The sequence below is a fragment of the Adiantum capillus-veneris genome, chromosome 5, assembly GCF_014529385.1.
Source record: "Adiantum capillus-veneris isolate H3 chromosome 5, ASM1452938v2, whole genome shotgun sequence".
Taxonomy (NCBI): Eukaryota; Viridiplantae; Streptophyta; class Polypodiopsida; order Polypodiales; family Pteridaceae; genus Adiantum; species Adiantum capillus-veneris.
The window spans coordinates 7,736,559-7,760,860 of record NC_140935.1 but is presented as its reverse complement, the minus strand read 5'-3'; the positions used below and the strand labels follow the sequence as shown (position 1 = coordinate 7,760,860).

Sequence of the window (24,302 nt, the reverse complement as noted above, 5' to 3'; positions counted from 1 at the left end):
GATAAGTTTTCACAATCATAATGGGAGCATGCAAGGCTGACATTGACAAGGAAGAGGAGTGCACAATCCGTATGATCGCCACATCCAGAGCATTTGGAATGTTAATGTTCACATACAGCCATACAAACTATTGTATACAAACCCAAGCAGCCCAATCAAGTCGGTGAGTTCTTCCCGCGTATTTACATCATGCAACAGACAAGAATAAATTGCATGCAGGCATCAACATTGACCACCACAATGACTATGTAGATTTGGGAATGGAGGAACTCTCAAAAAGGGTGAGTGAAATATTTCCCCCCAAGATAGATTTCCACACTGGAAGTAAAAAACCCAGTTAATTCTTTTATTGGATCTTGCTTTCAAATCAAGGCCAAAATTGGGCATCATAAGCAGAAATCCTCGCAAATTGCTTGGACTTTAGTCTACATCCTGGGTGTCTCCTGCCTTTAAAGATAAGACAACCTGCATTTTTTTCGAGCCGTCCAGCTCATTCCCACTATTCAAGAATCTCTTTAATACGATGCACTAAGATATTGGAGTTTTTGTATCCTCATAATTATCACAATTAAAAACCAATCCTCCCACACATCCCCATTGCTTCATACTGATCAAAGAACTTAATTACAACATCACAAAATAAGCAGACGGCTACATACGCCATTGGCCCACTCGAAATGAAACCCCAATGCTCAAACTTCTTTAAACAAACATTCACATTGCCAATGTCTTCCACATATTGACAGGCATCACATTGACAATAACTTGTGCTAGTTTAATCCCCTTAACCATCAGAGGGGTTGATGAGTGCTGCTGAATGCCAATCCCAGTAAAGTGACGATAACTTGTGCTAGTTTCATCCCCTTAACCATCAGAGGGGTTGACGACTGCTGCTAAACGCCAATCCCAGTAAAGAACCCGCATTGCATCTATCTTTTTCAAGCAAGTACAGATAAAGGTGGCCATTTTAAAAGCACTGCACATATCCTTGTCTAAACCAAGTGACTTTATCAGGTCGTGCGGAGGTTCATATCCTAGATTCAGGAGATCAAGCAGTAAATCAAGAGCAAAGATACACTCTTTGCTCTTTTGAAGTTCTTGCAATATTATATCTGCAACCGCCCCACTTCTTACTAAAGCCTCATTATCACCTTTGAAAAGACCTTTGAGGTATCTCCAGGGACTCTCATTGGCAGAATCTACAGCAATTGCATCCTTACAGTACTTTATTTCCATTTCACGCATACCTTGCACGCCGCCTAGATAGGGACTATTCTTGATGACAAAGAAGCGCTGCAATTGCAAACAATGATGTTAACTCATTATCACCTGCAGAAATCAACAATTTGAGGAGTCTCAAGAATCTTCTTCCTTCTGAAATGAGAACTTTCCTTGGGATGCTCATTTAAAGCTACACTACAAGCAACAAACAAATTTGCTAATTGATTGGATTTTTAAAAGCATTAAAAATTCAGGCATCTCTGTCAATTCGTCCAGTCAGTCCCAGTTTCTCCCAGGGACAAGTGTTAGGGAGTGGGGGCTGTTTTGTGGCTGTGCCTGGCCAGTGTGAGGTAGGTTTCTCATGTCGGGTTGTGTCTAGCCATGTTTAGCTAGGGTTTTGGCTCAGTTCCATAGCCATGTAGGCTCCTTGTGCCATAGGGTACATTTCCCCCTTGTAGTCTAGAGACTTCCCATGGCCCTAGTGGCCAGTAGCCACTTCCTCATTTCCCATTTCTGGGATTTATCACAAATCGTGGGGGACGAGGGCTGGGTCGGGCAGTCCTATTACTCCCCTATAAGGGGGGGATCACCTTGTATGCATGCAGTTCAGCCCCAGTGTAGGGGCACCCTCTCATGGGTACTCCAAAGGGCAACAGGAGGAGACCGGCGACATGCAGCCCTTTGAAGCACCCTCTCATGGGTGCTCCAAAGTGAGAGGGTGCTCCAAAGGGGCAACAGGAGGAGACCGGCGACATGCAGCCATAGCGTTTTTCCACCATGCAGCCCTAGCGTTTTTCACCAGCAGCCCTAGCGTTTTTGCCTAGCAACCCCCAGCGTTTTTGGTGGGCAACCACGGCACGGTTTGCCGGTGATGACGGGCTTCTTGTGGAGGTGATTCCTTGCTAGGAGAGATGGGCAGCAGATCTTCCCCTTCGTGTCATCCCCTAAAGGCAGCCCATCCCGTGGGCATCTCAGTCAAAGGCATAGTACCATCTTTGTGAGCCGGCATAGGAGAGCAGAGATCCAGTTCTCTCTCTCTCTCTCTCTCTCTCTCTCTCTCTCTCTCTCTCTCTCTCTCTCTCTCTCTCTCTCTCCAGTTCTTCCTTCATGCCAGGTGGATCAGTGTTGGGATTGTCGTCATGACAGTGGTCTCATGTGCAGGAGCAGCTGGCAGTGTCAGTAGGAGTCGCAGTTGTGTGTACCTCAGGTCTATCCAGTTGGCATCTCAATTATATGCAGGACCACCCTTGGTCACTTGTATGAGCAACTTGTTATCAGCATGGAGAGCCTTTCCCAGATCTCTCTCTCTCTCTCTCTCTCTCTCTCTCTCTCTCTCTCTCTCTCAAGTGCAGTTTCAGGAACCACGAACAAAACTTTGGCTCTTTGATACTGTGGTGGCTTCGGCTATGCTTTATGGGGTCCAGATTTGGGGACCATCTGTGGATCAGGATAATTGGAAGTCAATGGAGAGACCTTTGGTATCTATGATTTCCTGAATGATTAGAGCCAAGGCCTCCGTACCACACGCGATTACCCGAGCGGAACTAGCTGCCCCTCCGATAGAAATTGAAGCTCTTACCAAATCATGTCCTTTATACATGGTTTGTGGGATACAAATAATTGCCGATATACTAGACTGGCCCTCGAATCCTCTCGACAATTAGCAATGAAAGGGGATACATCATGCTGGTATGCGCAATTGTCCTCGTGGTTTCAGAGACACGGGTTCAGTATGGAAAGATTACCGCCCTTCCAATACTCTCTTGAGGCTCCATCACTGGCAATTACACGAACGGAGATTAATAAAATCATCCGTCAGGATCTTATACAGTTGGATACTAAGAGGACATGGGTAGACCCTACACAAGAATTGGGCACGAAGATGGCCGACTACAAAGAAAACTTCCTACAGCTATCTGAAGATGGATTTGTGATTCGCTCGAGCTACATGGATACCCACCTGTCTCATGGTTTGAGATGTGCTATTGGTCAGATTCGTACATCCTCACACCAGCTGGAAATTGAATTTGGCAGATTTAGGGGAATCCCACCTGAGAGCAGAATTTGCAAGTTATGCGGAATGGAGCCAGAGACAGAATTACACTACATATGCCATTGCACCGTATACTATGAGATGCATGGGCGTTTCCATTGCCTATTTAAAGAAGCCTATGGACCTCTAGAAAGAGTCATGCAATACCAAGATCAAAGATGCTTAGGCTTGTACCTACTGGAACTACATCGGCACAGGGATAATCTAATGAGAAGACAAAGAGCACTACAGCCTCAGAGGCAGATCACAGATTTCTTCGGATCGAGAGAAGCAGGAGTGGAAGGAGAAGCAAGAGGCCAACAGCCAGCACAAAGGAGTACCCACATTCATACCAAAGGCACCCTTATTGACAGGGCAATTGAGCTTAGGAAATCGAGACGACCACGACCGAGATGCAGAAGCACACTTCACCGGAGGAGACTACAACAAAGGATTAGAAGCATTCTAGCCAGACACCCAGAATGCTCCTAAGAAGTTTATTTAATACTTTGTATTTAGTCTTTCACATTTATTTTCACACTTTTCCCACTTAGTACTTTAGTACTAAGGTACCCAGACATTGTAACAAATTCACCACTTTTGTATCAGTTTTGTCTCATAGGTCATTCTGGCCTTTTGAAGACGTTAATATAACATTTCATTTCTCTCTCTCTCTCTCTCTCTCTCTCTCTCTCTCAAATGTCCTCTCTTTCTACCTCAGTGATCTCTCTTCTCTACAAGTGTGCCATGTGTTTGGCATTGCCAGTGTTCTAGATCGGAGTCGAGGTGCCCACCGGATCACGAGCCAGTTCTTGTCTTCACTGCATCTTCCACTGCCACCTTTGACAAGGGTCACTTATCTATGGAATTAAAGCTGGGTCGGGCAATGCCACTAAAAACCCATGGATTCTTAAAATGTCACTTATTAGCAAGTTGATGAACTCACTTATAAGAGGTGCTTCGCATGCAGTTATTACGTAGGCTTGGTAATAATGCAGTTGTATGGGAACACTCCCCAATGCCTACACCTAGCAGACACAGGTTCTGCTCATGTACAATCAGAGGGTATGCAATTGATCTAAGTGCCTGGACATGCACGGCCTGCGTACAGGCTCACAAGGATGCCAAAACACTTCCTAGGTTGTCCTAAACCCTTGAAGTAGGAGTTAGCTTGTCCACATGCACATAGGGTTAGATGTGCACGTGACAAGCATATTTCATCGTGCTTGTGCTCCAAATTTGCAAATCTTAGTCCTCACTACCTCGTTGGGAATTTACCTCGATTGTTCCCGCTCGTTTCTTCAATCCCATCCTCGTCTTCGGCATCAACTTGCTTCTTGGTTGTTACCAACATATGGGCTTCTTACTTGAATCGAGCGCTCATTACAATCGGTGTTTCTCTTATTTAGTTGGGTCGTGGTGCTTATCTTTCAAAAGCCAATTCGAGTCCTTGTCACAAACTACTGACGTGGCGGACACGCTGACGTGGACAACCGTACGAACGACCACAAATTGCATTGACATGCTGACGTGGCAACAGTACGGACATTCCGTGTTTTGCGTTGGTTGTGCCACCTGGCAGGCTGTACGGATTTCTGCAATTCACGCCTGCAGCTTTTTTGGGCCAGTAGCTTTTGAGCTTGAAGGCCAAGGGCCTATAAATATGAATTTAGGCCACTCTTCCACTCAGTCTGCTGACGAGCAATTGAGCAGAGAGAACCATCGAACTTTGTAACTTTGCTCAAGCATTAATATAAAAATAAATACCGAAAGGGGGTGCCAGATTTTGGGGCCAATATCTCTTTTAAAAGATTACACAAATAACAGGTGAAATCAAGAAGGAAATGCTGAGAAATTTGCATCTAAATGCAATCGAGAGCAATGACAACTCTAGAATGAACCTAATCACGATAAGAATCATGAATTTTCAATGATGATGATGATTGATGATGAATGAGATGACTGGACAACGGTGAGCGCATCAAAAGTTCCCAAGGGATGAGATGATTACACAGGGATAAGATGACTAGACTGAATGATTGAAACACTCTGTTCAGTATGAACTAAGTGTGTAATTTGTGAATTGGAATTCTCGGAAATGAACTTGATTTTTGAGTACTCACTCATGTGATTGTGTTTGAGTGCCGGGATTGAAAGACAAAATGACTGCAGCATTTCAATCTTGAGAATCTACGATCACAATAAGAATTAGTTAATCCGACATCAATGAGGTCCGGAGTGGATCTAGATGAGATTGCTAAAAACGTTACCAAGAATCACGGTCCTAGATCTGGATGGATTTTATGAGATATGATTTGAATGTGATGTGAATGTGCAGTGAATGTCGTTTTTGTGCGAGTGCTAGATTTGTGTTGTCTAGTGCGTCGGTACTTAGAGTCAGTGTCTATTGAATTGGTTTATGGCTTCTGTCTGATTTTGCAGGCGTAATAGAGGGCAATTACAATTCTTTCAAGAGGGGGGTATGTCACAAATTGATGACATGGCGGACACACTGACGTGGACAGCCGTACGAACGGCCACAAATTGCACTGACATGCTCACGTGGCAACAGTACGGACATTCCGCGTTTTGCATTGGCTGTCCCATGTGGCAGGCTGTACAAATTTCCGCGATTCACGTTGGCAGCTTTTTTGGGCCAGTAGCTTTTGGGTTGGCAGCTTTTCATGTAATTGCTTTTGAGTTTGGAGGCCAAGGGCCTATAAATATGAATTTAGGGTCACTCTTCCTTGTAACTTTGCTCCGAAAGGGGCGCCAAATTTTACCAGTGTCGACTCAAGTGAATTGTAAAGTATCTTTTTTAAGTGATTCTCTCGTGTGTCATGCCAGATTCCCGACTTGGGGTGTCCAAGTCTCTAACAGTCCTATTCCTTTATCATACATTAGGTAACCCCCGCATTGTTATCTTCTTTATTAGAGTTTTCTAGCTCTCAATCCTTGGCCTTTGGCAAAGTTTCAATAGTATGCATTTTCACAAACTTCTTGGCTTTTAGCCTACTCTTGGCTTGTGAGGCAATTGTGTCCACACCATGGTGCTTCCCTTAGAGCCCAATACGCTGATTAGATTTGCGTTTTTCTGGCTATCGCATCAGCATTTTGCTGCTCACCATCAGCCCACAAAGATGGCTATTCTTGGCCTTTGTAGCTCCAAAAGAAGTCGCCCAATCAGTCCCAACTAAGACAAAACAAATCACACTTTTCAACGTATCAAATTAAACCGTGAACCATTTTAATGTTAGAGTTATTACATATCTCTGGATTCGTCCATTCAGTCTCCAAGGGACAGGTGGCAAGGAGTGAGGGCTGTTCTGTGGTTGTGCCCGGCCAAAGTGAGGTAGTTTTCTCATGTCGAGATACTCCAACAACAAAATACACTAAGGGTCCGCATTGGAGGGATTTCCTCGATCCTTGACTCGAGCAACAATTTCTACAAATCTATTAGGATTACAAATCCAGCAGATTCTTCCAAAGATACGGCTCGATGTCAGTACCGTGGCAAGCGTCAGCACCAAGAACGACCATCAACACAACGAGCGCATCTTGAGTGGCCATGCCATTCTCCATTTCACGAATAGTGAAGATCGCCTCCGATTGCTCCAACAATCCCATCTTCTCAAGGACACTAAGGTTTGGATTACAAAAGAGCTCACCCTTTCACAACTGAAAAACAGAGTAGAACTCAAGAAGGTGACTGAGACTCGCGCTAAGGGTAAGTTGGTGGTCTACCGCGACGGATGTCATAAAATAATGATGTGGCATGTCCGCCTAGAATCTGACAAGAATTTGAAGTCCCGTCTGATGGGGTCTTGGGGACTAGAGTAATAAAAAGAGAGAAGGATCGCGTAGAAGATACTGACGAGGCAGCTGTACGGATGCTCCGCGTTTTGCGCAGATTGATGACGTGGTAATTGTACAAAAATCTGCGATTTGCGCTGCTAGTTTTTGGACCAAATGCTTTTGGAACTTGAAGCCCCTCCTTGAGAGTTGTACTTGGCAATGATTCATGATAAAGAAATACCGAAAGGGACGCTAGACTTTGGGGCCAATACCTTTGGGCACGGAACTACGCCAAGCCGTCTCTCTCTCTCTCTCTCTCTCTCTCTCTCTCTCTCTCTCTCTCTCTCTCTCTCTCTCTCTCTCTCAAAGTTCAGTGATTTTGAAGTTTCTGTTCGTGTGTTGCTATTGATTTCTCACTTGGAGTTTCCAAGCCTATTACAATGGTATCAGAGCTCAGAAAGATTCTTCTTCTATGGAGGATCCGATCCTTTTTGCAACACACGTAGGTTTTTGTGAGAGAATCTTCATGCCCCAACCCCGAACAGTGAGTTCAGTGATTTTGAAGTTTCTGTTCTTGTGTTGCTATTGATTTCTCACTTGGAGTTTCCAGGCCCGTTTTAGTGGTATCAGAGCTCCGTAAGATTCTTCTATGGAGGATACGATCCTTTTTGCAGCACACGCAGGTTTTTGTGAGAGAATCTTCGTGCCCCAACCCCGGACAGTGAGTTCAGAGATCTTGAAGTTTCTGTTCGTGTGTTGTTATTGATTTCTCACTTGGAGTGTCCAAGCCTGTTACAGTGGTATCAAAGCTCAATAAGATTCTTCTTCTATGGAGGATCCGATCCTTTTTGCAGCACGCAGGTTTTTGTGAGAGAATCTTTGTGCCCCAACCCCGGAAAGTGAGTTCAGTGATTTTGAAGTTTCTGTTCGTGTGTTGCTATTGATTTCTCACTTGCAGTTTCCAAGCCTGTTACAGTGGTATCAAAGCTCAGAAAGATTCTAATTCTATGGAGGATCCGATCCTTTTTGCAGCACACCCAAGTTTTTGTGAGAGAATCTTCGTGTCGCAACCCTGGGCTTATTAGCCATTCGCACTCTTACTTCATCACGCATCGGTTGTGATCCCGTCTTCGTCGCTCTGTCTTTAAGGGCATAAGCCATAAAGAACCCCAGATTACACATGGGTTTTTGCGGAGTATCTGACAGAGATAACACCTCTTGGTGGGTAGGCAGAGAAAAGTTGAAATCCAACGCAGGAATTGAAGAAAAGAATGAAGATTTGGACAGATTCTTGGCGGAAAAGTTTGCCAAAACAGAGTGTAAACGTCAACTGGCATGTGTGTGGAAAGATTGATCAAGTACTCCAGAGACCCGAGATTTTTGAAAGACCTGAAGAATTACCCGATTGATGAGATTTACTCGAGAAGGCGCGAGGCCATTGATTCTCCTCTCAAGTCACGAGGAAAGCTGAAAGGACAGATGAGTATGGACAAGCGGAACCTGTACTTGCAGAAAGAGCTAGACAGAACTCTTGAAAAGAAGATGAACCAGAGGATCACCAGAAGGTAAGCCAAAGAGTTGCAAAGCAGCACCGGAAAGACAAAAGCAAGACTGGTACCAGATTTTGTGGGAACCACCGACCTTGATCAGATGAACAAAAATACCGAACTTTGCAAAGCATGGGGCAAAGTGCGAGACCAAGAAACCCTTATTTTCTTTGATGGAGAAGCCAAGGCCAACTTCAACCGAATTGGCAGCTCGATTTGGAATTACGCCCAAGGAAATGGGGCCACAGGCCGAGGTTGTTCTAGAGGCACCTAGACGGGATGTTGCCATTACACCTATCATTGGCAAACTATATTTGCATTGTCAGGGGTATTTAGGGCACGAGGACTTCTACATCATGCCTTTGGAAGGGTGTGACTTCCTCCGAGGAATCCCTTCGTTCCCCATGAACAATGACGTGGTCGGTTATAGGGCAAGAAAGGCCATCTTAAAGAATGAGAAGGGCAAAGAGATTGTACTTAATGTAAAACGAAAAGGCAAGTCCGTCCGATTTGATGAAATCCAATCTTTTTATTTATTCAATCTTCTTGAAAGAACTGAAAAAAGAACAAAGGTCAAATATGTCTAACCACAAAAAGGAACAACAAGAATTTCTGCAAGCTCAAGCTAATTGTTTCCCTGAAGGTTTACCAGGAGAGTTACCTGGAGAGTTACCTCCTGCACATCTGAAAGATCATAACGATTGAATTGATTCCCGTGTAAGGTGCAGCGGAGGTGAATGTTCAACTTTGCTCAAGATGAGTGCTCCGAACTGTGCTCAAAGTTCCTTTTACTTAGGGAAGGGAGAGCCTTCCGTTCTTTAAAGAGAGAGTGCAAGTGATAACAAACAAAGTGGATAGACACTGTGAGTGAATTTGCTGAGACTGAGAGATAGAGAGAGAAGAATACGACACTAGAAAGTTGTCAAACCCTCCTCCAAGGGCCCCTCTCTCGATGGCGAGAGAGGTCTATGCTATTGATTGCACAATCTGGTACAAGATACTGATGCAAGTCGTGAGACTATGATGCAATGTGTCTAGGGTGGATACGACGGCGACGACGGAAGCGGCGATGTTGAATGGCTGAAATGTTGTCTTCTTAGTTCTATACCTGAGAGTATCAGTTACTATCTCTTGTACAACATTGTTTGTGTCATAAGAAGCATATATCAATCCAGTAACAGGTGGGGGGCCAGAGGGAGGGTGTAGTGGAGCCCCATCGTGGTGCCTTAGGATAGGTTGAAACTTGAGACCCCGTCATTGTGTTCTCCATCCCAAAGATCACCTCTCAAATGTCTCTTTATCTCCTCCACAAGGGCGAGGAACATTCTCTAAGAAAAAGGAACGGGATTGGGTTTTTTGTGGTACAAGATCCTTGCCATGTCTATCCATTGCCCATGACACCAGCATTTAATTCTTCAAAAACCCAGCAAATATAACCCCAACAAACATAGGGGCGAATCAAAAGACAGGTCCCTGTTTAGGGACCCGTCGACCCCTAAAATTACAAGCAATTTAAATCCAGTTTAGAGACATCAGCAAGCTGCATCTGATGTGTCCGATACAGGCTCATTTCATGCTGCCAGTTTTGCAGCTAGTTACCTCCCTGTGCGCTGAGCGATCAGCCCCTCTTTTTGTTGCACACAAAGTCAAGACATTGCTGCATATCTTTGACGTTGGACTACCGATACGAATGCCGTCTCTGCTGTAAAAACATGCTGTGCAAGGCTCTCGAATGCACTCCTTGAAGCTCAAAATGGTGGAGCGGCACCTTCGCAATCGATCTCCCAACTTCACCGCCTTTAAACTGGCCCCTTTACCCTAAAACTTCTAATTCCCAAAGAAAGACTGCACTATGGTTCACCTTTCATACATCTTTTTGTATAAGTTAAAAATTTTGCTAAAACAAGCACCTGATTCCATGCAGAGTTGTTGTATATATCTTGTTGTAATAACTTATCACAGAAATCAAGTTCTCCTTCCCATCCTCCAAGTGTGCGCAATACCCACTGCAGGAACAAGAATGTAAGAAAACATTTCAAAACAAACCAATCATAAGAAATAACTCAGAGGCACGAGCATATATAAAAAGAAATGCCTTGCATGCAAGGCTTTTTTATTGAAAGGATTGCAATGAAGACCTGCCGATGGGACCATGCATGGTAGTTTTTGGCATCCTTTGAAAAGACCTTTTCTGTAAAATGAAGCTCAGAGATCATTGCTGCTGAGCCCAATTTTTCAGCTGTCCACCTTCGATGGTGCCTGCAGGGAAAGTTCAAAATCATTATTACTATGGTTGGTGCTTCTACTACAAGTAAACTAATCTATCACCATACGAATTCAAAATTGAACAAAATCAAGGTGACAACCAGATTTGGTAGTTCTTGTAGTTTGACTCTGCTATTCTCTCTATGAATTTTAGTTCCTCCAAAAGATCAGAAGACAAATCTTGTAGAACAAGCCTTCTGAAATGCCAAACCTGAAAAAACAGAAAGATATGATCAAAGAAAACTATAAACAAGCAGCAAAAAATAAAACATACTCAAAATCAACCAAAACCAAAAGTTCAAACTTACTTCTTGCTTAGAAAATATCAAAGTAAATCAGATAGGCACTAACAATTTTCCGAGAAATAGGGGACAATAGAAAACCAGCATATAGAGATCTCCTAGTAGTCTTGCCATGCAACATGGCAGTGTGCAGCCTGCCTGCATACGACTTCTCAGGTCACTATCAACATGGAATAATACTACAAATTATGCAATCACGAAACAAATATGTATTTCATGTAAAGTGAGGATACATTTAAGGTACTAGAGCTGTCGAGCTAGTTCTTATGCAATCACGAAACAAATATGTATTTCATGTAAAGTGAGGATACATTTAAGGTACTAGAGCTGTCAAATATGTATTTCATGTAAAGTGAGGATACATTTTAAGGTACTAGAGCTGTCACGAATTATGCATCACGAAACAAATATGTATTTCATGTAAAGTGAGGATACATTTAAGGTACTAGAGCTGTCAAATATGTATTTCATGTAAAGCGAGGATACATTTAAGGTACTAGAGCTATCAAATTATGCAATCACGAAACAAATATGTATTTCATGTAAAGTGAGGATACATTTAAGGTACTAGAGCTGGTCAAAGTCGTTAAGCAAACATTTTATTTGCTGCAACATGGCTGTTCCGTGATGAAAATAAAGGCAAGTCTCATTCTTAAAACCTTAGGTAAGTGCTTGGAATGATTTCCTGAACAAGCTCCTTCCCTGCTTCTTTTTTCTACCCTCAATTTCTTTAACTCTTGGTTCAACATTAAAAAAGGTAGCACAGAGGCCCTACTTCAAGCAAGGGGTGAGCTTGAACCCCACACAGACAGCCACGCTCACCATCTTACCTTGCACACACCAGCACGCCTACACCCATACACATACACATAGACTCTCTCTCTCTCTCTCTCTCTCTCTCTCTCAAAACCTGCTGCCGCAACCCCGCCTCCCCCCCCCCCCGCAGGTACAGCAGAAGCCGGATAGCCCTCGGGGAAATTTTTAAAATTTAAAAAAAACTGCAGGAAATCAGAAATTGCACATTTTCAGGATTTTTTCAGGGAATTTTCAGTAAATTACGATTGTCAGGAATTTGCAGATTATCGGGAAATTGCAGAATTCAGAAATTTCAGAAATTGCAGAGTTTCAAAAATTGCAGAATTTGCATAAAGCGGGTTTTTTGTCGTATTTTTGCAGAAATTGCAGGAAATGCACACCATGTATGCTTAGTGTGGGAAACATGTATGCATAATGTGGAAGCACTTGTGCGTGTAGGGCAATTTTATCTCGTTTTTGGCAACGACCAAGCATGAGGAAACAGAATGATAAGTCCGACCCCTTAGAAGATGCAATGCAAAAGTGCAAAGAAGAAATGACCGAAGCCATTAACAAGATCAACCGCCATCTACTAGGGACAATAAAAATCCTCGAAGACCGCATGTTGGCCCAAGAAAGCAAGATTACGGCAATGGAAGATCGTGTGACGGCCCAAGACGAAGAGATTGCGTCACTTAAGAAGGAGCTCGCAGAGGCACGATCACGGAACACGCTTGAAGAAGGAGAATTGCAACCCTCAGTAATAGAAGAACTCAACACAATCAAAGCGCAAGTGCAAGCCATCAAAGAGGGGGAAGAGCAGCATAAAGAAATGACGACCTCTTGGGTAGACGTTATCACAAAGACTCAACAGAAATCAAACGAGGCTGACAAATGGATTGAGGTTGCCAAGAAAGGGAAAAGTAAGGAAACAACATCCACACCCACTATTATCAACCTGACACTAGAAGAGGAGCAAAGAAGACGTGTACGCTCTCTACACGTGAGAATTTGCGGCCTAAAAGACACAGATAATGTAGACGAAAAGGTAAAAGAACTCATGGCTTTGATGGAGGTCATGAGCCGATGCACTCAAGAGCTTGGAGAGTAGGCAACAAGAAAAGTGGGAGCAAGGGGGAAACCTCGAAAGGAAGGGCACTTATCCTTCGTTTTCCCTCCATGGAAGCGAAGGATTTTTTGAAGAAGAGACCAACTCTTAAGAAGACGGACATCTTTCTTTGGGATGACCTTACCCTCTCACAAGTAGCCCATATGCAAGAGGTAATGCCAGAGATTAGAGCGGATAGGGAAAAAGGTAAGATTACTTTTTACCAAGACGGAAGAGTGGTGATATTAGAGCCACTCTTCCGTCTCGGTGTGAGACCTATGGGACCACACTCAAAGTTGCTACCTGGAATTGTAATGGATCTATGCGTCTTTATGTAGGTGCTTTTGAGGAGAGTTTTCGTGGGAGAAACATCATCTTCTACTCTCAGACACATCAGGCCCCTGGACAGTCTATGCCTCACATTAGTGGATACAGATGGGAGACAGCCTGTAGATAGGAGACACTACAGAGGACGGGGCTCAGGAGGAGTGGCAGTGTTATTCAAGGAGGAGTTGCAGCCATTGATAAATGTAGCTCGCAGGGATGAGCAAGGTAGGTACATGTGGGTGAGATTGAGAGCAGAGAATGGCAGATATCTTTACATTGCTATTTGCTACTTTCCTCCGAGTACGTCAGTATATGCTCCACCCAGAGGACAGTCCCCCTTCTCTATTTTGGATGATGACATGGGAATTCTCTAGAGATGGTGACATTATCATTCTAGGGGACTTCAATGCCAGAACTGCCCATCATCAGACAGTATTTTATAATACTACAGAGGAGATCTGAGAGAGCTGGATGTTGCAAAAAAGGGCCTATCCAGACTATCACAAGATGGGGAACATACTGAATATGGAAGGCACTTGATAGACATGGGGACTGCACATGGATTGGCCATCTTGAATGGCCTACAGAGATTTCCCGCTGCGGGAGGTTTCACATGCTTTCCACACAAACACGGAGCCAGCACAGTGGATTATGTCGTGGCACAACCAAGCCTCATCTCTAGTATCCAAGATCTCATAGTTGGGCCCAGGCCTGTTGGGGTGGCAGTGGATCATGTTATTGTGTCGCTGACCATCTCTTTTCAGTTTAGTGCACACAATCCACGGGTAGCAGCCCCTACTCGCTACACCTTCACGGGGGAGACGGATTCTATATACATAGACGGGATCTACAAACGTCTATGCACTGAGGAGCCAGGGCGACCTCTGGAGGAGCTTACTAGATGCAGCAGCAGAGGCATACCCACACAAAGCCTGAGCATAGACGCCGTTCTTGGAGCATGCCTCAGAATAGCTGGTATGATGAGGAATGCCGCAAGACTAGAGCTAGACTTCAGAGGGAAGTGCTTTTGGGGGACATCACTCACAGACAGTCACAGATTGACTTCCGACGCCTAGTGCGGCGGAAGAAGAGGGCTTTTTTGGCTCGACTAGAGCAGGATCTCTACCAGTTATTCTTGAGTCGGGACTCACGTGAGGCGTGGCGGCTCCTCCATGAGCTGTCTCCCCCCCTTGCCATTACCTCTACAAAGACCTGGGGTCAGTACGCATCATCTCTGTACACGGTTTCTGGACAGCCGCCCCTTCCTGACCCCCCCGATCCATACCCACACACATATACTTTTTTCACTGCTGAGATGGTGAAGAAGGCCATTGACAGGATGAGGACTAGGAGAGCATATGATCATGATGGCCTGGTGGCTGAGCATTTCATGCATGTTACAATCTACTAGCAGAGCTTCTAGCAGTGATGTTTAACCGTGCCATGTGTGAGGGCTTGCCTGATACTTGGAGCCTATCTATGATTGTACCTATCTTCAAATCAGGAGACCCCATGGAGCCCGGGAATTATCGCACTATCATGATTGAAGACACACTGACACGGTTGTACGCATCCATTCTTGAGCAGCAGCTGAGTAGATGGGCAGAGAGAGGGAGTGCGTGCAGATGGGCACGCAGGGTTCATGAGAGGTTTTTCTACTCTTGACCATATCTTGACACTCAGGGCCATCATCGAGGAGGGTAGATCCCGTGGGGGACAGATCTATTGTAGCTTTGTGGACTTCCGCAAAGCATTTGACACAATACCCAGAGCTAGATTGATGCGCAGATTACAGGAGATGGGAGTACCCACAAAGCTCATTTGGGGGATCATGGCATTGTACAGAATAGTAGTAGGGCATGTACGCACCTCAGAGGGTCTATCTACACCGGTTCACTCCACTAATGGGGTGAAGCAGGGCTGCCCGCTCTCTCCTACTCTATTTGGTATGTATGTGGATGAGGTTTCTGACTACATTGAGAGAGATGGGGATAGAGGTGCACAGCTGGCAGGGACATGGATTCCGCTATTATTATATGTTGACGATATTGTGTTGATCTCCGACTCTTCGGAGGGGATGCAACGTCACTTGGATGCTTTGCATAGGTTTGCCCATGAAAGTGGATTGTCTGTCAACCTTGGTAAAACCAAGGTCATTGTCACGTGACATCCACCCTATGTGTCCGTGGACAAGCTACAGCACGACAAAGGTTCAGTTAGTCCAGTCAGTCTAGATTAGAAGTGATCTGGCACTTTTGTGAGTCTATTCATAGACCGTGCATGCCCAGTCACTTAGTGTAGATGCATATCCTCTAGTTGCACACAGCATGATCATAAGCATTCCCATCAAAATCCATCAGAATCATTTAGGGGAATTTTCCAATGCATTTAGCCTATTTTACCTATTTTTGACATTTTTCACTTATTATTTTTAAGTGACTTTTGTTGGAAAGTAGGTAGGGCAAATTGAGTAAGTTTGTATATAAGCAAAACCTAGACTAGCACTATTTGGCAGAAGAGGCAGCAGGACCTACACCGCTCAACACGCAACTTCTCAAGCAAGAACCCCTTGGGGGCCGTTTCCCTCAAGCAGTCAACATCAGCACTAGCATTTTTGTCATCAGCAAGCTTCATTGCCGGAGACCATAGACCTAGCGTTTTTGACCCCAAGTAGCATTGCCAGGCAGCCCCAACAACTAGCGTTTTGCAACAGTTGCATCGACAAGCAGATATGCAGCCCTAGCGTTTTTGAAGATCTCAGCCCTTTACAGATTTCAGCCTTCGCCGATTTTCAGCAGTAGAAAGACCATCAAATTCAGCCCTAAGAAAGTAGCAGATTCAGACCGGAAAGACCATTAGTTTTCAGCCTTAAGAACCTCAGTTTTCAGCCCTAAAACCTGCAGAATTTCAGCGACAAAGACCCACAGAAACAGCCCCCAAAATCAACGTTTTTGGCTTAGCCGCAGATTTCAGCCCATAGCGTTTTTGGACAACAGATAAGAAGATTGCAGATTTCAGCCCTTAGGTCGGTCTCGTCATCGCCGACATAGCCTAGACTTGCATCAATCCTATGCATTCAGTTTGTACCAGTTTGTGCAATCATAAGTAGACCACTCTCGCCGACGAGAGTGGGGCCTTCGGAGGAGGGTTTTACAACGTCTCTGGTGTCGTATCTCTCTTCTCTCTATCTCTCAGTCTCATACACTTGCACGCACAGTGTCCATTCACTTTGTTTGTGATCATAGCATTCTCTCATTAAGAACAGAAGGCTCTACCTTCCATAAGAACAAAAGGAACCTTGAGCACAGTTCGGAGCACTCATCTTGAGCAAAGCGCAAACATTCATTCCGCTGCACCTAACATTGGTATAAGAGCTTTGGCAGTGTTCTGTATCACTCAAGGAAAGAACCACAAGAACCACAGAAAATTTTTTTGCTTGTTGCAGTCGCACGAACCCAAGTTCGCTTGGGCGTGTCAATTCCTAATTGTGTTTTTGAAGAGTGACAGGAATCCCAGGAAAGAAGGGCTTGTCCAACCTCCCCTTGTGTCTCTTTTCACTCATTGAGAGTGGACCGTGCACTTAGCGGCCGGCCAATCAACGTGAGGTGGGAAAAAGAAACCTTGGTGTGAGCGCAAGGCCGCCAAGGGGTGCGCCCGCGGAAAAGAGCAGAACTCGGAGAAGATCCTTCTCAAACACGGTTTGCAAGCGAAAGAAAACCTCAAGAACCTCAAGAACCCCAAGACCCTCAAGAACCCAAGAACCAAGACCCCCAAGAACCCAAGTTCCTTGTGAACTTAAGAAACCAAGACCCTCAAGAACCCAAGTTCCTCGTGAACTTAAGAACCCAAGACCACAAGAACCCACGACTTCCGTGGATGGTCACCACTCGAAGCGGAATGGATACTTCGCTTGGAGGTGATGAGCATGACAGAGGTGAAGAAGAATTTTCCCCACCAGGAGGTTTTTCCGGCCTTCCCCCTTCCCCATCTACGTAAAGGATTGCACTAACTCCTATGGAGACTTCCGTATGTCTCTTCCTTGGTATGACACATTCGTAGAACGAGCACATGAAAGTATGAGCACCCAAGCATGGGCATTTCCGTTGTGAATTGCCACAGTTGATTGCTCTAGATCCAAGAGAAAGATTCGATCTCATTGTTTGCGTGTGTGTGGTGAACGGGTTAGCACTCCGTTTCTGTGTTCATCTACATTGCATGCACAGTCTTTGCTGAAGACAAGATTTTTTCCACTCACTTTACATGGAATAGGTATGTTCATGGTTTTGTGTTGGAAGTGGTTTCAGGAATTTTCAACCTCAGAGATTCTTGAAGAAGGTGGACCTACGTCCATAGAAGAAGTGGAACCATTGAAGGAGACTCAGAAGACTTTGTGTCGCTTTCGGCGCGGCCCAAAGAAGCAAGCGTTGCAGACCTTTATGAAGTTCAAGTACCGCACGACCCACACATCAGAGTGGGCCGGCGAAGAGTCCCTTCCAGGATTCCGGATGCTATTGGTGATCTCCTTCGACGCCATACAATTCGGTACCAGTACCTCACTTTGAAAAGTAGGGGATGTCACGTGACACATCCAACCCTATGTGTCCGTGGACAAGCTACAACACGACAAGGGTTCAGTCAGTCTAGTCAGTCTAGATTAGAAGTGATCTGGCACTTTTGTGAGTCTATTCGTAAACCGTGCATGCCCAATCACTTAGTGTAGATGCATATCCTCTGGTTGCACACAGCATGATCATAAGCATTCCCATCAAAATCTATCAGGATCATTTATGGGAATTTTCCAATGCATTTAGCCTATTTTACCTATTTTTGACATTTTTCACTTATTATTTTTAAGTGACTTTTGTTGGAAAGTAGGTAGGGCAAATTGAGTAAGTTTGTATATAAGCAAACCTAGACTAGCACTATTTGGCAGAAGAGGCAGCAGGAGCTACACCGCTCAACAAGCAACTTCTCAAGCAAGAGCCCCTTGGGGGCGTTTTCCCTCAAGCAGTCAACATCGGCACTAGCATTTTTGTCATCAGCAAGCTTCATCGCCGGAGACCATAGACCTAGCGTTTTTGACCCCAAGCAGCATCGCCAGGCAGCCCCAACAACTAGCGTTTTTGCAACAATTGCATCGACAAGCAGATATGCAGCCCTAGCGTTTTTGAAGATCTCAGCCCTTTGCAGATTTCAGCCTTCACCGATTTTCAGCAGTAGAAAGACCATCAAATTCAGCCCTAAGAAAGTAGCCAGACCGGAAAGACCATCAGTTTTCAGCCTTAAGAACCTCAGTTTTCAGCCCTAAAACCTGCAGAATTTCAACGACAAAGACCCACAAAAACAGCCCCCAAAATCAGCGTTTTTGGCTTAGCCGCAGATTTCAGCCCATAGCATTTTTGGACAACAGATAAGAAGATTGCAGATTTCAGCCCTTAGGTCGATCTCGTCATCCCTGTCGTCATCGCCAACATAGCCTAGACTTGCATCAGTCCTATGCATTCAGTTTGTACCAGTTTAAGCAATCATAAGTAGACCACTCTCGCCGACGAGAGTGTGGCTTTCGGAGGAGGGTTTTACAACGTCTCTGGTGTCGTATCTCTCTTCTCTCTCTCTCTCAGTCTCATACACTTGCACGCAGAGTGTCCATTCACTTTGTTTGTGATCATAGCATTCTCTCATTAAGAACGGAAGGCTCTACCTTCCATAAGAACAAAAGGAACCTTGAGCACATTTCGGAGCACTCATCTTGAGCAAAGCGCAAACATTCATTCCGCTGCACCTAACAGTCATGGTATTTAATACCACGCCACAGTGGATCAGGAGATCAGCGCCCGCATTCACATACGGCCAGGAGACGGTGGAGTATACAGATGCTTACACTTACCTTGGAGTGGTTTTCAGTGGACCAGCATTTTCATTGAGAGCAGCAAAGACTAGATTGACCAGAGCCCATTCGGCATTGGGTATGTCACGATTGTGACTATGTTACCAGCAATACATCTACTCCTAGTTGCAGATACACGAAGTGCCATGCCAAGCAGGACCCCTGCGCTTGGATGGTCACACCTCTTCACCCAAAGGACGTGTCTCTTCGCCAAAAGCCACACTCCTTCGACGATTGGTCACACCCCTTCGCTCAACGGGTGCGACTCTTCACCCAATGGTTGCAGCTCTTCGCCGAAAGGACGTCTTTACATCTAAAGTCGTGTCTCTTTACCAAGAGACGTGCCTTTTCATTTATGTCTCTTCGTCTCCTATATAAGGAGCCCTTGTATCAATCATCAATCAATCAAACACAGAGTCTTCTAAGTCTTGTCTTGAGTACAGTTCAAGTTTCTTAAGTCTTAATCATGAGTTTAAGTACTTAATTAAGGATTAGCACCTAGAATCCTCACAGTGGTATCAGAGCAAATTTTTTTCCCGGGCCTTTTGACTTGGCGTCTACTTAGCCTCGCCATTGCCGACCCTACCCGCGACACTCACCTAGTGTGTTGTATGGAAGCAGAAGAAAGATGGAATTCAACCTCTTCGCCAATGGTCTGAGGTAACTGATTTAATTCTACGCATATAAAAGCAACATAAACAAAAACGGGACAGCAGTGTGTGTGAGTGTGTGGCGTACCCAGACTATGTGTGTCGCGTACCCGGACACTGCACCCTTTGTAATAAGATAAAGGCATGACTTCAAAATCCAATTGATCTGCATAAGTTTGAATCTCGAACTGCAACTGTTGAACTGTCTGATCACAAGTCAAAATTGATCCATCTGCTAATTCCACATCATATAAGTGAGATGTCTTCTGAGTTGATAAGCCAAGCTGTTGAACTATTTGAGTGCTGACGAAATTATTCGAGCATCCGCTGTCCACCAAAATATTAATGGAGCGACCATTGAGAGTTCCAAGAAGGCTCAAAACTTGCTTTGAGAGAGGCTCCAAAACTAAAGAATTTTGGGATTCATTATTGGAAGATGATTACAATCTCAAGCCAAAGTCCTCTCCAGTGATTACTAAAGTTAAGTTACCCCATCTCAAGAGTACCTTGAGAAGATTTCCTCTTCCCCAAATATTTCATAGTTATTGGAAGATTTTGAACCAGAAGGCTTACATCACATGAAAGATTTTGAAGATCAACCTCTTATTACAGTCAACCTGATTAAGCCAGATTCCTCTAAAAAGTCTTTGAACAATGCAATGATATGGGACTTAGCAGTCAAAGCAAAAAGGTTTCGCAAGAAGCAACGGTTCAAGACAAAAATTTCAGATAACTCAAAGATTGAAGATTTTCGAAGATTCAATGCTTTTCCAGAGTTCTATCAACATCAGAAGTCGTTTCTTTGACACGGGCTCTCATTTTAAATGGGAGGGAATGTCACGATTGTGACTATGTTAACAGTAATACACCTACTCCTAGTTGCAGATACGCGAAGTGCCATGCCAAGGAGGACCCCTGCGCTTGGACGGTCACACCTCTTCACCCAAAGGACGTGTCTCTTCGCCAAAAGCCACACTCCTTCGACGACTGGTCACACCCCTTCGCTCTACGGGTACGACTCTTCGCCCAATGGTTGCAGCTCTTCGCCGAAAGGATGTGTCTTTACGTCTAAAGTCGTCTCTCTTTACCAAGAGACGTGCCTTTTCATTTATGTCTCTTCGTCTCCTATATAAGGAGCCCTTGTATCAATCATCAATCAATCAAACACAGAGTCTTCTAAGTCTTGTCTTGAGTACAGTTCAAGTTTCTTAAGTCTTAATCATGAGTTTAAGTACTTAATTAAGGATTAGCACCTAGAATCCTCACAGGGTAGATTGGAGAGGATGTGTTCAAAGGTACAGTTTCAAAAGCCTCGGACGAAGCTCTGGCTCGTTGACACTTTGGTGGCTTCTGCGTTGCTCTATGGAGCTGAGATTTGGGGGCCTTCATTGGATCATCACGGGAGAATAGGTCGCACTGATGGATGGGGGGACATGGAGAAGCCCCTGGTCTCTATGATCTCGCGGCTCATTAGAGCCAAGGCTTCAGTACCACGTGCCATTATCCGAGCAGAGCTAGCTGCTCCCCCACTAGTTGTGAAGGCGCTCACCAGATCTATCTCCTTCATACACTGCATGTGGGAACTTCCCAGAGACAGATACACCCGCCTTGCACTTGAGTCCTCTCGACAGCTAGCCATGCAGGGAAATACAGCATGTTGGTATGAAGAGATGACATCATGGTTCCAGGCGCATGGGTTCAGTATAGACAGGTTGGTCCCCTTTCAGTACCCTCCCTGACTCTTACACAGTCCGAGATCACCAGGCTCGTCCACCAGGACCTAGCTCAGGAGGACATGGATACAGCCAGCACAGGCGCTAGGCACGAAGATGGCTTTCTACAGAGAGCATCTTCTCTAGCTTACGGCGAACGGTTTTGTGACGAGACCCAGATACATGGACACCCACTTGTCTCATGGGATACGGTGTGCTATTGGCCAGTTACGCACATCTTCACACCAGCTGCGGATCGAGACTAGGAGATACAGCGGAGTACCAGTAGAGGCCAGGACATACCCCCTATGTGACATGGAGCCAGAGACAGCGTTACACTACACATGCCACTGCCCCATCTACTACGAGAGCTTCCATTGCTTGTTCACAGAGGGCTTTGGACCACTCTCCACAGTCATGAGGTACGAGGATCAGAGATGCCTGGGTTTGTTTCTGATCGTGTTGCGCAGACACAGAGAGAGCCTGATGAGAGGAGAGGCCGGCGAGTCTCAGAGACACATCACAAACTTCTTTAGAGCAGACACTGGACACCAAGAGGACCTATTACCACAACAGATCTTGTCACCTCACACCAGAGGCACACTGATCGACCGAGCTACTAAGTTGGGGAGATCCAAACGCCCACGACAGCGGAGGACTCCACAGCATTGACAGAGGCTACATCAGAGGATTCGGATCACTTTGGCCCGACATGCACGACGCCCAGTCAAATTGTTGATCATGGAGGAGATTGATGAGATCCGCCAACGACCAATGTTGGATCTCTTATGACTTGTGATTTAGCTATCCCGGCTAGCTGCTTATTTCACACCTACAAGCTTAGGATTTCATTTCATTTCATAGTATTTCATTTTGTCATTTCATCTTGTTACTCTGACTTTGTATCAGATCCACCACATTGTAACGCTCTGGTCTCATAGGTCATTTTGGCCTTTTGAAGACGTTAATATAACATTTCATTTCTCTCTACATGTGGGCAACATGGAGGTTCACTCCTTTGAGCCTCATTGAGTCTCTTCGAGTCTCTTGTATTGCTTTGAAGGCTTTCCTCTCCTCCCATGGCCTCCATGACAAGCAAAGTGACTTCCCCAATGGCAAGCAAAGCGGCTACATTTGCGGCCACCAAGAAGCACCTCTCAACATATGAGGCGGAGATGAAAGAATGAAAGAGATAGACGAATGGCAATAGGAGAAAGTAACCTTGCTCAAAAAGTGGATGAATCATCTCTTGTATAGCTTTCACAATTTTTCCCATTTTCTTGTATATGGACCCATGGTCAATTTTATGTGATGCAAAGGGTCATATGGGGGGAGCCAATGGAACCTTCCCTTGAAATGGGCGAATCCAATGAGCAATTAATCACCTAGATGCGGGAAGAGGTACCCAATACCCCAGTGATTAACCCTTCTGACGACGAATTCCATCCTTACTATCCATCGCCTCAGTTACCCTTAGTTGTTTGATTTCCATGCTACTTTTTCCCAAGCCATTGCAAGTGGTGTTTGTATCTCAGGTGGTATTGGCCGTTTGCAGATGTTAATACTATATTCCATGCCCATTTTGTTCTCTCAATTGGCCAATATGGGGGAGCGCCAGGGCTTGAGTTCAACAAAAATGTTAAATCAACGCGTCTCATGAGATTGTCTCCAAGAGCATCAAAACATTTCTTCCTCCCTCATATTCACAAGGAATACAGGAAAGGTGTTGAAAGGGAGCAAGACGAACCGTGTAGTTACCAGCATTGAGCATGATGACCTCTTGGGTGAGGAGGAGCGATCGTGGACTGCGTTCGTCGAGGGCAAGGATGGCACGAAAATAATCCATGGTCTGACGGAATCGGGGGGTGTAGAGAATAGGAACCACAGGGTGAGGCCCATCGTCCTGAGGCAGCGGCCGCACATCAGCCCACTCTGCCCTCTCACTCAGGGGCACCCATTTCTCAGCTTCGTGTTCCTCTTCGAATTCATCTTCTTCCCCCTCCAAAGACGCATCCGACTCAGAGCTCGACATTGCGCGCCTCGTGTGTGTGTGTGTGTGTGTGTGTGTGTGTCTCAGAGTTGCTCTCAGCTGAAAGCACGCCAAGGGCCGAAAGCATGTAGTTGATGAAATGACGGCATTGGCTGCGAGTTCAAACCTGGGCCAAGTAACACGAGGGAAGAATTACATATCACACCATGGGCGTTGTGAATCTAGGGTAAAACACCCAGACTAAAGACATCTAAGCTCGCTCCGGGCGCGTTTTTTGCTTGCTGCTCGCTTCCATGATTTGGGCGGCGAAAAATGAAGCTGGGACGAAGGGCAATCTGTAGCAAAAGCATTGGCTGCAATGGCACCTTTGACAGAGAGTACGACATGATTCAATGAAATCTTGTGTAAAAGAAATGGGGGCTAGTAGCGAGACGACAAGAGGGGTATTCAAGGACAAAAGGGCTACCAAGGATTGAACGTAGGCCGCGTCCAATAAGAACTTCACGCACTTCCTCATAGCCGTGCCAACTTCTGCGCTCGTTGCTCCTACAAAACTGGAGCTTTATCATTATATTTTTGGAGGGTCATCCGTCTTTGAAAAGGGGGCCATCCCGTTATTGGCCCACGTACCCTAAGTCAAATGAATAACCAGGGGCCCTTGAGAGTAGTGA

The 24,302-nt window shown here is 45.2% G+C and overlaps 1 protein-coding gene across 1 annotated transcript; it reads right to left on the bottom strand.

Moving 5' to 3' along the window:
- Nucleotides 1-656: 656 nt before the first annotated feature.
- FTA (farnesyltransferase A) lies at nt 657-23,796 on the bottom strand. Its single transcript, XM_086511963.1, has 5 exons — nt 23,389-23,796; nt 10,962-11,071; nt 10,734-10,854; nt 10,506-10,601; nt 657-1,293 (listed from the first exon to the last, which is right to left on the bottom strand). The coding sequence occupies exons 1-5, from the start codon at nt 23,671-23,673 to the stop codon at nt 865-867; spliced, it is 1,041 nt and encodes a 346-aa protein (XP_086368089.1). The 5' UTR covers nt 23,674-23,796; the 3' UTR covers nt 657-864.
- Between the last annotated feature and the right edge of the window lie 506 nt (nt 23,797-24,302).

Coding starts and splice junctions, on each gene's coding strand:
- FTA (XM_086511963.1), bottom strand. CDS start 23,673: ATGTCGAGCTCTGAGTCGGATGCGTCTTTGGAGGGGGAAGAAGATGAA. Junction 10,855..10,961: donor TACAAGAACTACCAAATCTG/GTTGTCACCTTG, acceptor CTTTCCCTGCAG/GCACCATCGAAGGTGGACAG. Junction 10,602..10,733: donor ATGCATGGTCCCATCGGCAG/GTCTTCATTGCA, acceptor TTGTTCCTGCAG/TGGGTATTGCGCACACTTGG.